This window comes from Enhydra lutris, unplaced genomic scaffold (genome assembly GCF_002288905.1).
Source record: "Enhydra lutris kenyoni isolate GAN:26980312 unplaced genomic scaffold, ASM228890v2 scaffoldscaffold21, whole genome shotgun sequence".
Taxonomy (NCBI): Eukaryota; Metazoa; Chordata; class Mammalia; order Carnivora; family Mustelidae; genus Enhydra; species Enhydra lutris.
The window spans coordinates 47,603,074-47,616,871 of record NW_019154105.1 but is presented as its reverse complement, the minus strand read 5'-3'; the positions used below and the strand labels follow the sequence as shown (position 1 = coordinate 47,616,871).

Genomic DNA, 13,798 nt, shown 5'->3' with positions numbered 1-13,798 from the left:
CTATACATATAGCTAAACCACCTGGCCTCCCCTTCCCACTCTTCTGAAGTTGTATACTGTTCTAAGGCCTATTGTACTTTTATTACTTGCAGATGTACCTATAAATAATAGATACAGTTGTTTAAAAATTTACATAAATTATCAAACTCTAGGTAATGTTTTGCAGCTCTTTTTGCTCACATGTATGTTGTAAATTTTCCTTGTTCATATACAGCTTTATTAAAATTCACTGTAACTGTTTAATATGAGTTAACCACAGTGTATCTATACATATAGCTAAACCACCTGGCCTCCCCTTCCCACTCTTCTGAAGTTGTATACTGTTCTAAGGCCTATTGTACTTTTATTACTTGCAGATGTACCTATAAATAATAGATACAGTTGTTTAAAAATTTACATAAATTATCAAACTCTAGGTAATGTTTTGCAGCTCTTTTTGCTCACATGTATGTTGTAAATTTTCCTTGTTCATATACAGCTTTATTAAAATTCACTGTAACTGTTTAATATGAGTTAACCACAGTGTATCTATTCATTATAATCACAAACCACAGTTTATTAACCCATTTTTCTACTGAGGTTGGTTCTTTGTACTTTTTTGCCTTTACAGACAGTACTGCAGTGAGCATCCTTACCTTACCTTTATCTTTTTGTGCATAATTTTGAGAGTTTCTCTGAGTAGACACCTAGAAAATGGATCACTTTTAGTGCTTGGGAGGGCTGCAGTTCCTAGTCATTGCAAGGTTGCTCTCAAAATGATTGTTCATTTTTACACCCACCTTTATAAGAGTGCTTGTCTGCCCATATCCTCATCAATACTTAGAATGATCTGATTTATTTGTTTTGTAACTTGAATGGCTGTGGTATACCATAGAGTGATTAAAATTTTTATTTCTTTGATGACTACTGAGATTAATTTCCAGTTCATTTAATGGTGTTTGTATTCAGATTTCTTCCTCTCTGAGTTGCTTGTTCCTACTGTGGAATCTCTCCCAAGATTCCTTATTGATCTGGGAGAATTTGTCTTAATATTTTCCAGCTCTTTGATGGTTGCAGATAGCTTTCAGGCTTTGGCTTTTCTTTGTTACTCAGCTGTGTTATTTATTTCTTTTTTAATCATAGGGGTTTTTAAAATACGTTTCCAGTGACAAATTTATGAGACTGATTTGTGCTTTTTACGTCTTTTTCAGAAGGTAACAGATTTGCTTTCCTAAAAGTTTCAGATTTGCTTTAATCCTTTAGTCTTTTAATCTACCTGGAAGTTATTTTTGTTTGTATTGTGAGATAGGAATCTAAATATATCTCTTGATGTATGGACAAACAGTTGTCCCAGCCTCATTCCTGGTCTGTCCCTACCGGTTTGTAATCCCACTTCTCTCCATTGGTGTACGTGTGCATCTAGGCTCTCAGTTCTGTTCCACTGGTTCCATTCTGCTTTAGTTGCTATTTTATAGTTTATAGTAAGTGTTGAGGCTTGATAGGTCTGCATTTTCCTTTATTATTCAAATTCACAATTGCTGTTTAGGCCAATATGATTTTTAGGATTCACTTATGAAGATACATTGAGATTTTATTGGAATTTCTTTGAATTTATTGATCTATTTGGGGAAAGTTATTATTCATAAGTTTCACTTTTTGGGATCTGCTTTTACGTCTTTAAAAATTTAAATTTTTCTCTGCACTCTTCTTGTGCATCTTTTTAAAAAAGATTAATTTCTGGATACCCCATAGTGTTTTTTGTTTTGTTTTGTTATTGTTGTTTGTAGTTACACGTTACCTCTCTTTAAAAAAATTTTTTTTGCTTGTTGCCGATGTAAAGGGAACTGCTATTGACTTTGCTAAGCTGATGTTACATACAGAAATACTAAATTCTCTCAGGAGTCTTTTGGATTTTTTTGTTTATGCAATAATAATAATAAGTTGTTTTTTCCCTTTTCAGTCCTAATGCCTTCTTCCCTCCCTTTTTTCCCCCTAAGACCTTCAATAAAAAGTTGAATAGGGGCACCTGGGTGGCTCAGTGGGTTAAGCCTCTGCCTTTGGCCAAGGTCACGATCCCAGGGTTCTGGGATCAAGCCCTGCATCAGGCACGCTGCTCAGCGGGGAGCCTGCTTCCCTCTCTCTCTCTCTGCCTGCCTCTCTGCCTACTTGTGATCTCTGTCTGTCAATAAATAAATAAAAATCTTTTTTAAAAAAATGTTGAATAAAAGCTGTGATTGTAGGCAATATGATTGCCATTTCTGACTTCAAGGAGAATACTCCCCAGTATTTCATCATGAAATGTGATTTTTATTTATTTATTAAATTATTGTTTGTTCTGTGTTTTTGGTAGATTGCTTTTAAGTTAAGGAAATTTTATTCCTATTTTGCTAAGAATGATTCTTCTTTTAAATCAGTGGCTGTTAAATTTTACCAAGTTTTTTCCTGCCTAATTTGAAGAGATCACTTATATTATTTTTCTTTATTCTGTTGTATAAAAGCAGCACAGTGTGTGAATGTGCTTTGAGAAGTCAAGGGAAGGACAAAATAATAATCAGTGTCAGGTGCTGGTCAAATGTCAGGGAAGGGTTGAGCTATCTGTTGAATTTAGCAACAAGGAAGTAGATTGTGACTTTGTTGAGAACAGTTGCAGCCAAACTGTATGTGAGCACTTCCTACTTTCTTTGATGAATGAGTTAGGTGAAATAGTGGAGAAAGTAACAGATAAAATTCTTCATAAAACGGGAGAGAGGTTATGTCAGTTGAAAAACAGAGAAGACAGAGGAGGGTTTTTTGTTGCTGCTGTTGTTTATCGGTTTATTTTTTAGGTTTATTGTTCAGCATTGATTTTTAAATGCTATTGGGAAATAGAAAGAAGTTGAATATAAAGCTAACAGAAGCCCTAATCAGTAGAGTAAGGTGCTGGAACTTGGGGTCGAGAATAGGACAAAGTGGAAGGAGCAGAATGTGTGAACTAGAAAGGTAGAAACGTGATCAGAATCTCAATTGTCTGTCTTGACTTGTAATATCAAAAATGGAGCAGTGATCCCAAGACAGCAAGACAAACTTGGAGAGTGAGTGATGGCATAGATGTCCTGAGAAGGGGGGAGCCATGATGAGTTAAGGTGTCGGAAGGTCTTATTTATAAATGAGATTGCTCAAGTTTAATGATAGGTTGGGTTGATTGGTAAGGGAATGACTGGGAAGTGATGACTGGAGTAGAGGCGGTAGATTCACACAGCTTAATAATGTGAGTTTCAAAAGGAACACATTTTTATAAAGAGATGTAGGAATGAGGGCTTACAGAATGTAGGGGTGTGAGCACCAGTGTGATGTTCTGGTGCTGAAGCCGAAGTTTTCTACCTGCATGGGTCTAGACTGAGCCTGGTAGCAGAAACAAGATTATCTAAGATTTCTAGTTAGCTCCATAGTAATCAGTGTTCAGGAAGCAAGTTTTGGTCAGATCTTTGCCTTACTGGCTAGGAGACAGTATTTCAATGACTTGATTTAAAATTTCTTAGAGGCAGGCAAACCATAAAAGACCCTTAATGATAGAGAACAAACTGAGGCCTGACGGAGGAAGATGAGTAAGGAATGGGCTAGATGGGTGATGGGCATTAAGGAGGGCACTTGTGAGTACTGGGTGTTGTATATGAGTGATGAGTCACTAAATTCTGTTGTAATATGAAACCATATTACACTATATGTTAACTAACCAGAATTTAAATTGAAACTTGAAACATGAAAACAGTAAAACTTCAAGTTCAGACAAGTCACGCTATCTCAAGAGAGAATCTCAACCTTTTTTTTTTTTTTTTACTGACAGTTTTCTTCTTCTAATGGTAAAATTCACACAAAGTTTTGCTACAAACTACACATGCTGTATTGATTTTTAAATGTAAGGATTTATCATCATGGGCAAATTTTCAAGCCTGTGTAGTTAGTAATGTCAGATGTAATGTTAGAGCCTCATGGGTTTATGTTCTCTTCTGTTTATTTTCTAGACCTGTTTTCATTTTTGTTCTATTGTTTTTGTATTTCTTCACCTTCCTGGGAAGCAGTCCAGGTGGTAGAGGTGGTGACCATAGTGCAGTTACTCCAGTGAGTGCTGGCTCCATGGTGACGTGACCTGTTAGTGGAGGCAGGACCCCGACATGCGTGTCTGTGCTGTGCCTAGAAGCGACACTGGTCTCATGAGCCTGTTTGTGTGTTTCTGCTTGTTTTCAGGGACCATGGCCAAGCCCGCGGGGTCGCTCGCCCGAAGCAGCAGCCTGTGCCGCTCCCGTCGTAGCATCGTGCCAGCCTCGCCACAGTGTCCTCGTGCCCAGCTCCCTCCTCACACACCGCACCAGGCCCACACCCGGCACCCCCACCAACCCCAGCACCCGCAGCACTCCTTGCCTTCCCCTGACCCCGATATCCTGTCAGTGTCAAGTTGTCCTGTCCTTTATCGAAATGAGGATGAGGAGGAGGCCATTTACTTCTCTGCTGAAAAGCAATGGTATTGGCAGTGAACCAACTGCAGTATATGTTGGGCGGGGTGGATGGGAGGTGGGCCTGGGGTGGGGAGGAGCGACACTTTGGATTCGGTTTCTGTTGCTGCATCACGAATTACCATAAACTTAGTGGCTTCAAGCAACATCCCTTTATTAACTCTTAGTTCTGCATGTCAAAGTCCAAGCTTGGTGTGGCTGGGTTTTCTGCACAGGGTGTCACAAGGCTAACATCAAGGTGTTTGCCAGGCCTTATTCTTCTCTGGAGCCTGGATTGGCATCTTGGGGAGAACAAAGAAGGAGGCATAGTGTAATACGACAGAGTGCTGGGGCCTGCAGCTGGAGCCATAGCCGTGGTCCTGATTGTACTGGGCTCTGTGGACTTCGGCAAGGTCTTTGGATTTTTAGCCTAACTAGGGGAGGAAGCATTGGAAAGTTTTGAGCAAGTAAATGAATGATGTACTCGGTTTTTAAAAACCCCTTTGCATCTGTGTAGAGCAGTAGCTAGGAAGGAGGAACAAGAAGGGGAAGCAGGGAGATCAGTTAGGAAGCCCTTGCAATCACTGAGGTGACTTCACAGTAGTTCAAGAATAGGGATGGTAGCAGTGGGGGAGTGACAAGTGTTGGATTTGAGGGATATTTTGCAGGAATGGCTAATAGCATCTACTCTTTTTTGGTCTTGAGGTTGTGAACTTTATCTTTATTATCCTTCTTATTTTTCTTCTCTCTTTACGTGGAGAAGGGGGGAATCAAAAAGGAATAAACTTGTGAGAATTTATTGACTGTCTACTTCTTAAAAAATCAGGTGACATCACTGACTTTTGCCTCCCTTCACTCCCACTCCCCTCCCCCCAGTTGTACGTTAGCTTCCTTCTCCTGTTTCTAAACTTGGGAGAACTTACATTTTAGCTTAACTATATTCCTTTTTTCCTTCCTCAGGAAGCTAAATTCATCAGTTCAATAACTAAGAAGGAAAAGGAGAGACCATGACTAAAGTTCATCTTTTAAAATATATAATGTCAGCTATGTGATTTAGAAAGAAAAATACTCGGTGTTGAAACAAAACACCAAAGTAGCTGAGATTTAAAAAAAATCTGTAAACTTTAAACATTTTCATTTCTCTGACAATTGAAGAAAGATGTAGCATGAGTTATGTTTCTTAAATTGGAAGATTTCATTATTATAGTGTATGTTACATGTTAAACATTGAGTTTTGCTAAGTTGTATTATTTAAAATAGTAATCTAATTTTGTCAGAATATGTATGGACTTTTAGTATTTCTCCCTTTTTACATTTTGATGGATTAAAAATAGAAGTTGTTTTAGTTAGAATTAGTTAGCATGTCTGCTGGTAGTGTTAAAAAATACTGATTTAAAATGTTACCTTTGTCTCTGTCTCATCCAGGGAAGTGCCAGACACGGCCTCAGAATGTGACTCCTTAAATTCTTCCATTGGAAGGAAACAGTCTCCTCCTTCAAGCCTTGAGATATACCAAACATTGTCTCCTCGAAAGATATCAAGAGATGAGTTCTCTCTAGAGGATTCATCCCGAGGAGATTCACCCATAACTGCAGATATCTCTCGGGGTTCTCCAGATTGTGTAGGTCTGACAGAAACGAAGAGTATGATCTTCAGTCCTGCCAGCAAAGTGTACAATGGCATCTTGGAGAAGTCCTGTAGCATGAACCAGCTTTCTAGTGGCATCCCGGTGCCTAAACCTCGCCACACGTCCTGTTCCTCTGCTGGCAACGACAGTAAACCAGTTCAGGAAGCCCCACGTGTTGCCAGGATAAGCAGCATCCCGCACGATCTTTGTCATAATGGAGAGAAAAGCAAAAAGCCATCAAAAATCAAAAGCCTTTTTAAGAAGAAATCTAAGTGAACTGGCTGACTTGATGGAATTTATTGAAGTGGCATCTTTAAACTCTTTATCTCCCGTCCTCCACTCCCCCTTTTTTGTTTTAATTTTAGGAATGTAACTCCACTGGGGCTTTCCAGACTGGATGTCATAGTGGACTGTCCCGGGACAACTGTCTACTGTCTGCCTATTTAAATGACTATATAATCAATTCGTCCAGCCAGTTATACTGAAAAATCATTAACAGATGAGACAGTTTACAGTCATTTCTGCCTATTTATTTCTGCTTTGTTATTAGTGATGTATATACAACATTTTGTTGAAAGCCACTATGGACTTACGAGCTTTAATGGACTAGTAAGCCAGCATGGGCTTGCAAAAATTTCTTGTTTACCACACCATCTTCTTATCTTTCCACAGAGCTATTTACATCCCGGACTAAATGACTTAAACAAAGTAAAACTAATTGCACTACCGTTTTCCAGACTGGAAAAAAAAAAAATCTCTGCAAGTGAAACTGTATAGAGTTTATAAAATGACTATGGATAGGGGACTGTTTTCACTTTTAGATCAAAATGGATTTTTAAGTAGAACCTAGGGTTTCTAATTGACTTGATTTCTGGAAATGAAAACCCACGCTTTTATTATGGGAAGCTTCTATAAATGCATTTAATATTATAAAGTTTCAAGTCCTGCTGTAAAGATCATGTTGTTTTGTTTTTCCCAGGGCTTTCACTGTGATTTACTGCATTGCAGGCTGTATGATAAAATATAAATAATTTAAGGAGAGAAGGCTCTTGATTTCCTTACACACGTGGAAGAGTTGAAACTTGATTGAAGGACTGACATTCACAAGCTTAAACTGAGGTCGGGGACATGGGGATTCAGGCACTTGTTTACAGACTTTGAATAACTGCAAAGAAGTTTGGTTTGTGAAGAATTTGTACTGTGGAAAAGACAATAAATTGAAGACATTATTGTGTGGGACTGTGTTGATTTTTGTTGATAACACTCCACTAAAAACACTATACTTTTTCTGGAGAGCTAAGTGAGCTGTTGTGTTGCTTAATTGCACTATAAGAAATAGTGACGTTTTGGAAGTTGTCAACAAATTTCTTTCCATTTTATATTGTTTGTCATATTTTTATGTAGTTTGAAATGTTTAAATGTTCTAATATCAAGATTAACAAATATAAATTTATGGTGCATTTAGATTGTGTTGTATTAATTTATAAAGTTTGGGGTTCGTTAAATCTCTAGGTTATTTAAGGGTAGCTTTTACTGTGAAGATCATCACGTAGAGTGGCAAAAAATAATTACCAATAACGTCTGGGAGTTTTCGCCTAAACTCCTTCTAAAAATTCAGGCATAAATGGTTGGTTAATGCAGTATGGATGGACATTGGGATGAACAATGGATACATATTAGCTCGAATGGCTTTTCAGCAGTATGGCTAAAACATGTAGTGTCCAACCCAGTCCTGCTTAGAGGAAAATGCCAACTGATCGGAAGTTTATGTGAGATGTGCTCCTAAGAAATACTTTTATCAAGAATATGAACGGTTTCCTGAAGTGTCCAAAAGTTGTGGTGGTTTATTCTCTTTAGTACTGTTGTTAAAAACTGTTAAGGTGTTGAATGATATATATAGTCACATATATTCAATATATGATATATTCAATATATATGTTATACACACACACACACACACATACATACACACACAGATATTTATACATTTAAGAGACAGTGCTGTAAAGGCAAAAAAATGATTAACTGAAATAAACACAGTGTTTTGGTCTAATCAGAAGGTAAGATCCCCTGAAAGGTCAAGTTGAGGAACAATGGCACTAAAGCTGTTGGGAAGTGGGGGTAATGTGCGTAAAGCATTGAAAAGCATTCTGGAAAGTTTCTTCCAAGTGAAGGGAATATTTTTATCTTCTTTCTCCTTACAACCAGACAGGAGTTCTTTCCTCTGAAAATTGTACAAGGTATGAGAACTTTATAGTTTGATAGATAGAAAAGGTAAAAGACCGATGGGGCAGGGAGTCAGGTGGGAGGAGGAAAGAAGGGCTCCAAGGGGCTCCCAGCAAGGCCTGCTGCCTGTTGAGTATTAGAAGGGAATTCTGGATCAGAACCACTGGACGCCGGCACATGGGGGCTGGCGTGGAAGAGGCCGGCCTAAGTATAGTGTGGGCAGTCTAAGGGAATGCATGGTTTGTACGAAATTTCATGTTCTTGTGTATAAACAAATTCAACCAAGGGGTTTTTGCTGCTTTATGTTGGTAGTACGTACTTGGCGTTAGTACAGTGTTCTATCTTTGTAAATTCAACAGAGAATAATTAAGCCGTAGAAAGCCACAATAATTTCTGTGTTGCTTCATTTCCATGTGTAGAGTTGGGCATTAATATAAGTTTTTTAAATTACCCATTCATTACCTTACTAATCTTATAAGACTGGTGTTTTCTGATTTTAAAAGTAATACCCTCCTTATTATATAAAATGACTCATGATAGAAAAGTATAAAGAAGAAAAAGAACAGCAAGCAGGTAAAATTCTACTGTCCCAAGTAACTATTTTTAATGTTTTGGTTCATTTTCTGTCAGATTATTTTCTCTATATTGATATATATTTACATAATTGGAAACATACCATATATGTATTTAATTTTACATCATGCTTTTCACTTAATATAAGCATTTCTCCAACATCATTAAAAACTTCATGAGCATTTTAGTAACTATAATATGCCATTGTATGGATTTGCCATAATCTTTTTAATTATTCTTTTATTAATCATTAGGCTGTTCCTGATCTCTGATATGCGAATACTAGAATTTAATATTTATTGACCACTCAATGTACTAGGTGCAGTTCTAAACTCAAATATATATTCTCATATAATCTTTACACCCACCTTGTAAGGTAGGTACTGGCTTTTTTTTTTTTTTTTAATATAATCATTTTACTGATGAGGAAACTGAGCCCAGAAAATTAATAATGTGCTGAATGTTACATAGCTGGTAAGTGGTAGTGTCAACTTCTGAGTCATACCACATAAATTCTAATCAACATTTTGATTCCTTAGAATATATATTTTGAGAAGTATATAGGAAAGCCTAAAGAAAATATATATGTATGTATATCTAAACATCCATAGTTTTACATATAAAACTATACCTTGTTTATACCTTGAGTATAACTTTTTAAGGTTTCTTACCCATATAGCTGTGTTTATAACCCCCCCGCCCCAATACCAGAGTGTTTCACACTGTCACTTCTGAATTACCATTTGGTTAAAACTGCTAATATAATTGGTAAATAATGTCTAGTATTGTTGGAAAGTTTCTTCATGTTATGTATTTTTCATTTCAGTGAATTGTCTATTCATGTCTTTTTCCCATTATGTTCCTGGGGTCCTAGTGTTTTTTGTCTTTCAAATGTAGCTGTTCTTGTATTCTTCATTTACCAACTAAAACAGTGATTTTTTAAAAATTATATTCGTATTTCCATGTTTATTTTTAAAAGTAAGCAAAAGAAAACCTACATATGTTTTAGCCTTAATGATCTCCTATTTATAGGTCTTAAATGGTATTTCCCAAAAAACTTACAGATAAGAGACAATATTAGAATCTTATTCAAAAAATATTTAATAGCCTATCACATACCAAGCATCACAATCATCAGCTCTGTGGGTATAGAGACCAATGTGACCAGTACCTCTCCTAAAGGAACTCCTCAGTATCTAATAGGGGAGACAGATCCAACAAAAATTCTTGTAATAAGGACAGTGATAGAATATAAACCAAATGTTGGGGAGATGGGAGCTAATAGGGAGAGGATTTCTCTGTAGCTCAAAACTAATAAATCAAGGATAATTAAATGGTGCTAATTTGCTGAGGACGTGGAGAAATTTGCTAGAACTGTAACAGGCCCCAGGGCAAGTTAGTTTTAGGGTTTCTACCAACTAGTAGTCTAGTTCCAGCAAATGAGATTGCAGTTACTGAGGTCCAGCAGAACAACTTGTAATAGCTGGGAGGGTGTGCATGGTTGTTATGTTATCAGAGGGAAATAGCATTTGAGCAATCTCGAAGCCCTGATTGTACAGATAAGACTTCCCTCCGCACATCCCAGGCATAAAACAGGGTAGCCTCTGTTGAAAATATTACCCACCTCAGACTTACCTGGGTAGGCCTGATCCTATCTTGAATCCCTTGGCTTCATGCTAGCCTTCAGGATTCTACCCCAGTCCCGTGATTGAGCTTTTGGGAGGTTATCTGCAAGTGTCTGCAGTGGCCCTTACAGGAATCTGTCTTCGGCAATGTGTGTGGTAGGCCCAGATGGGACATTGGAGGGAGGCCTCAGTCCAGATCTTGATTTCTTACCATGTGAAGGGAGTGAGACAATGCCCAAGATCCTTGCCTGAGTTAAAGAATTTAATCTACCAGATTCTCCATTGTTCCGATGGTCCAGTTTTTACCGGATGTGCTGCGATGTCTTCATCAGCCTCCAAAAGTGACAGCAACAGGTTCAAGGTATGGCAGACAGTTTGCAGTTGTGTCCCAGGAAGACAGTCACTCAGCCATTCCAGACCTTCAGTTCTTAAACAGCAGCAAAGCGACTGTTTCTTCCCTCACTCCTCCGGCTTTGCCCTGCTAGATTCTAGTTCCTTGTAAAAGTCGGACTCTGGCAAGTTTCTTAACTGGGTCAAAATGCTTGTCTCTAGCTTCAGATTGTAACATTTTAGAGTCTTTTTTTTTTTTTTTTTAAATGAGTATAATTTTTTTTAATGAAGTACAATTGGCATACAATATCCTGTTAGTTTCAGGTGTATGTGATAGTGATTCAGTATTCTTCACATTACAAGCCCCATGATAAATATAGTTGCCATCTGTCATATGAAGTTATTACGGTATTATTGACTATTTTCTCTATGCTATCTATTACATCCCATGACTTACTTTATAACTAGAATTTTTACCTCTTAATCCTCTTCACCAATTTGGCCTACCTCCTAAATCCTCTTTGCTATGATAACAGTTTGTTTCCTGAATCTGTGAGTCTGTTTCTGTTTTGTTCATTTGCTTTGTTTTTTAGATTCCACATATAAATCATATGTTACTTGTCTTTCTGGCTTATTTCACTTAACATAATACCCTGTAGGTTCATCCATGCTGCAAATGGAGAGATTTCATTCTTTTTTTTTTTTTTTTTATGGCTGAGTAATATTTCACTGTATATATATGTTTACCACAGCTTTATTCATCTTTCGATGGACACTGGGGTTGCTTCCATATCTTGACTGTTGTAAATAATGCTGCAGTGACCATAGGAGTGCATATATCTTTTTGAATTACGGGTTGTTTTCTTTGGAAATACCCAGAAGTGGAATTCCTGGATTGAACGATCTAATTTTAAATTTTTGGAGGAATTTTCACCAATTTCCATTCCCATTAACAGTGTTATGGGGGTTCCCCTTTTTCCACATCCCTGCCAACACATGTTATGCCTTGTCTTTCTGATAATACTTAGTCTGACAGGTATGAGGTGATAGCTCTTTGCAGTTTTAATTTGCATTTCTCTGATGATTTAGTGAAGCATCTTTTTGTATAACTGTTGGCCCTCTGTGTGTCTTCTTTAGGTAAAATGCCTCTTCAGCCTATTTTTAAATCGGGTTATTTGTTTAATATTGTGTAAGTTCCTGACATAGGTTGGATATTAACCTCTTATGGGATATATGATTTGCAAATATCTTCTCCCACTTAGTAGGTTGCCTTTCCGTTTTGCTCATGGTTTCCTTTGCTGTCCTAAAGCTTTCACATTTTGCTTTCAAGTAGTTGTGTGACATAGCAGCCGTCCTAGTGTTGTAGTTTTGTTAAGATTATCGTGTGTTTATTTTTAAAGTACACCTTCTTTAACTGAAGCATCGTGGTTCTAAAATTTCCATGTGAGCACGATTCCCCACGTGTGAGAATGTTATCTGCTGAAATACCCTTAAGACCTCTGGTCCCTGAGATGAGGTCACGCCAGATTCTGTGGAGATCAAAGGGCACCACCCCTTAGGAACTGGAAGAGGTTTCTAGGGAAAGAATGTGGCTTGTTTTGTTTTGTTTTTGAAATACCAGCTGTTCAAGTTTGATTCTCCTTGAAAAGGCTTTCTATTAACTCTCAAGATGTATATCTGTAACCAAAAAGTAGAATGATAAATTACAAGAAAGGGAGATTGGATTGGAAAGGATAAAATAAGCCTGGGTGCAACCAGAGGTTACATTTGAACTTTAAAATTCAGAAAATGAACCTGGAAATAGAACTGAGCGTAGGACCTTGGGAAAGGAGGGGACATAGGGAGGGAAAGGATGCCTGTATTGTCAAATCACCAAATCTTTTTCATTTAATCCCTGAATATCTCTGCTAATGCCCCTGTCTACTCCCCTGGGGCCTTGCCTTCTTCATTTCTAATTTTATTAACTTCCACAAGCTAACTGAACCAGCCTCACCCTCTTTCATCTTCCTGTTGGTGAGCTAAGCCACACGATGGATTTTCTCTGATTAAAATCTTTCCATGCCTTTCCATTGCCTGTAGGAGAAAATACAAACTTAACAGAAACTAGTGAAAGACCTTGATGTTCTGGACCCTGCTAATTCTGCCAGCCTCAGGGCTCGCCATCATGGACATAACCTAACCAGTTAAGCAGAAGTTCTTACAGCTTCCCTGCCCACCTCCCTGACCATGCAGCGGCTGGTGCTTTTGCCTAAATGTCCTCTCCTTGGGCCGTTAACTCTGAGCCTTTAATTCAGCTCGGGCATCTCCGGGAAGTCTCCCCTACATGTCCTCAGTGTGGATGATATCCCACTTCTGTGAAGGTCCAGAGCTTTATTATGGCACTTGTCACATCATATCGCCACCACCTCCTAACTGGTTTGCCCAATAAACCAAACTGCTTAAGTGCAGGGAGTTGGCTTTCTCCAGCTTTGAATTCCCAAAGACTGGCCCTGTAGGTGCTAAATACATTCTATACCCGCTGAATGAATAAATGACGAACATTATTGCTGCTTTCAAGCTTCAGACTGCTGAGGGTATTCATACATTTAGTGATGAGAAAAACAGTTCCAGACCATTTCCCAACATGACTCAGCAACGTGTGCTGTATTTTCATTGTCTTCTATGGAGATTCCAAGGAAGGAAGAGATCAGAAATGGCACGGAGTAACTAGTACGCTCTCTTTGCAAAATATATTTATCCAGCTGGGCCCTGAATGATGAGTGAGGTCTGAAGAAGCCTAATAGGAGAAACAGATGCTTTTCCTTCCAGGCTCTGCTTAGGTGTGTGCTTTGTGTAGTTAGCCTGTCCTATATGGAGCTCGGCCCCTCTTCTGAGGCCAGCATGTAATGGCTGTGCTGCCTAGCTGGTAATTAATGTGATTTCTGGTATCGTTAGGTCTTACTCTTTCAGTAATTGTAGAGTGAGTGTCC

The 13,798-nt window shown here is 38.1% G+C and overlaps 1 protein-coding gene across 1 annotated transcript in view; it reads left to right on the top strand.

Moving 5' to 3' along the window:
- Nucleotides 1-7,304, top strand: part of LOC111149068 (stromal interaction molecule 2) — a 139,468-nt gene extending 132,164 nt beyond the window's left edge. Inside the window, exons 12-13 of the mRNA XM_022505974.1 lie at nucleotides 4,204-4,477; nucleotides 5,874-7,304. Coding sequence (XP_022361682.1) covers nucleotides 4,204-4,477; nucleotides 5,874-6,351 — 752 coding nt within the window. The 3' untranslated portion in view covers nucleotides 6,352-7,304. The remainder of the gene's footprint in view (nucleotides 1-4,203; nucleotides 4,478-5,873) is intronic.
- The last annotated feature ends 6,494 nt before the right edge of the window (nucleotides 7,305-13,798 follow it).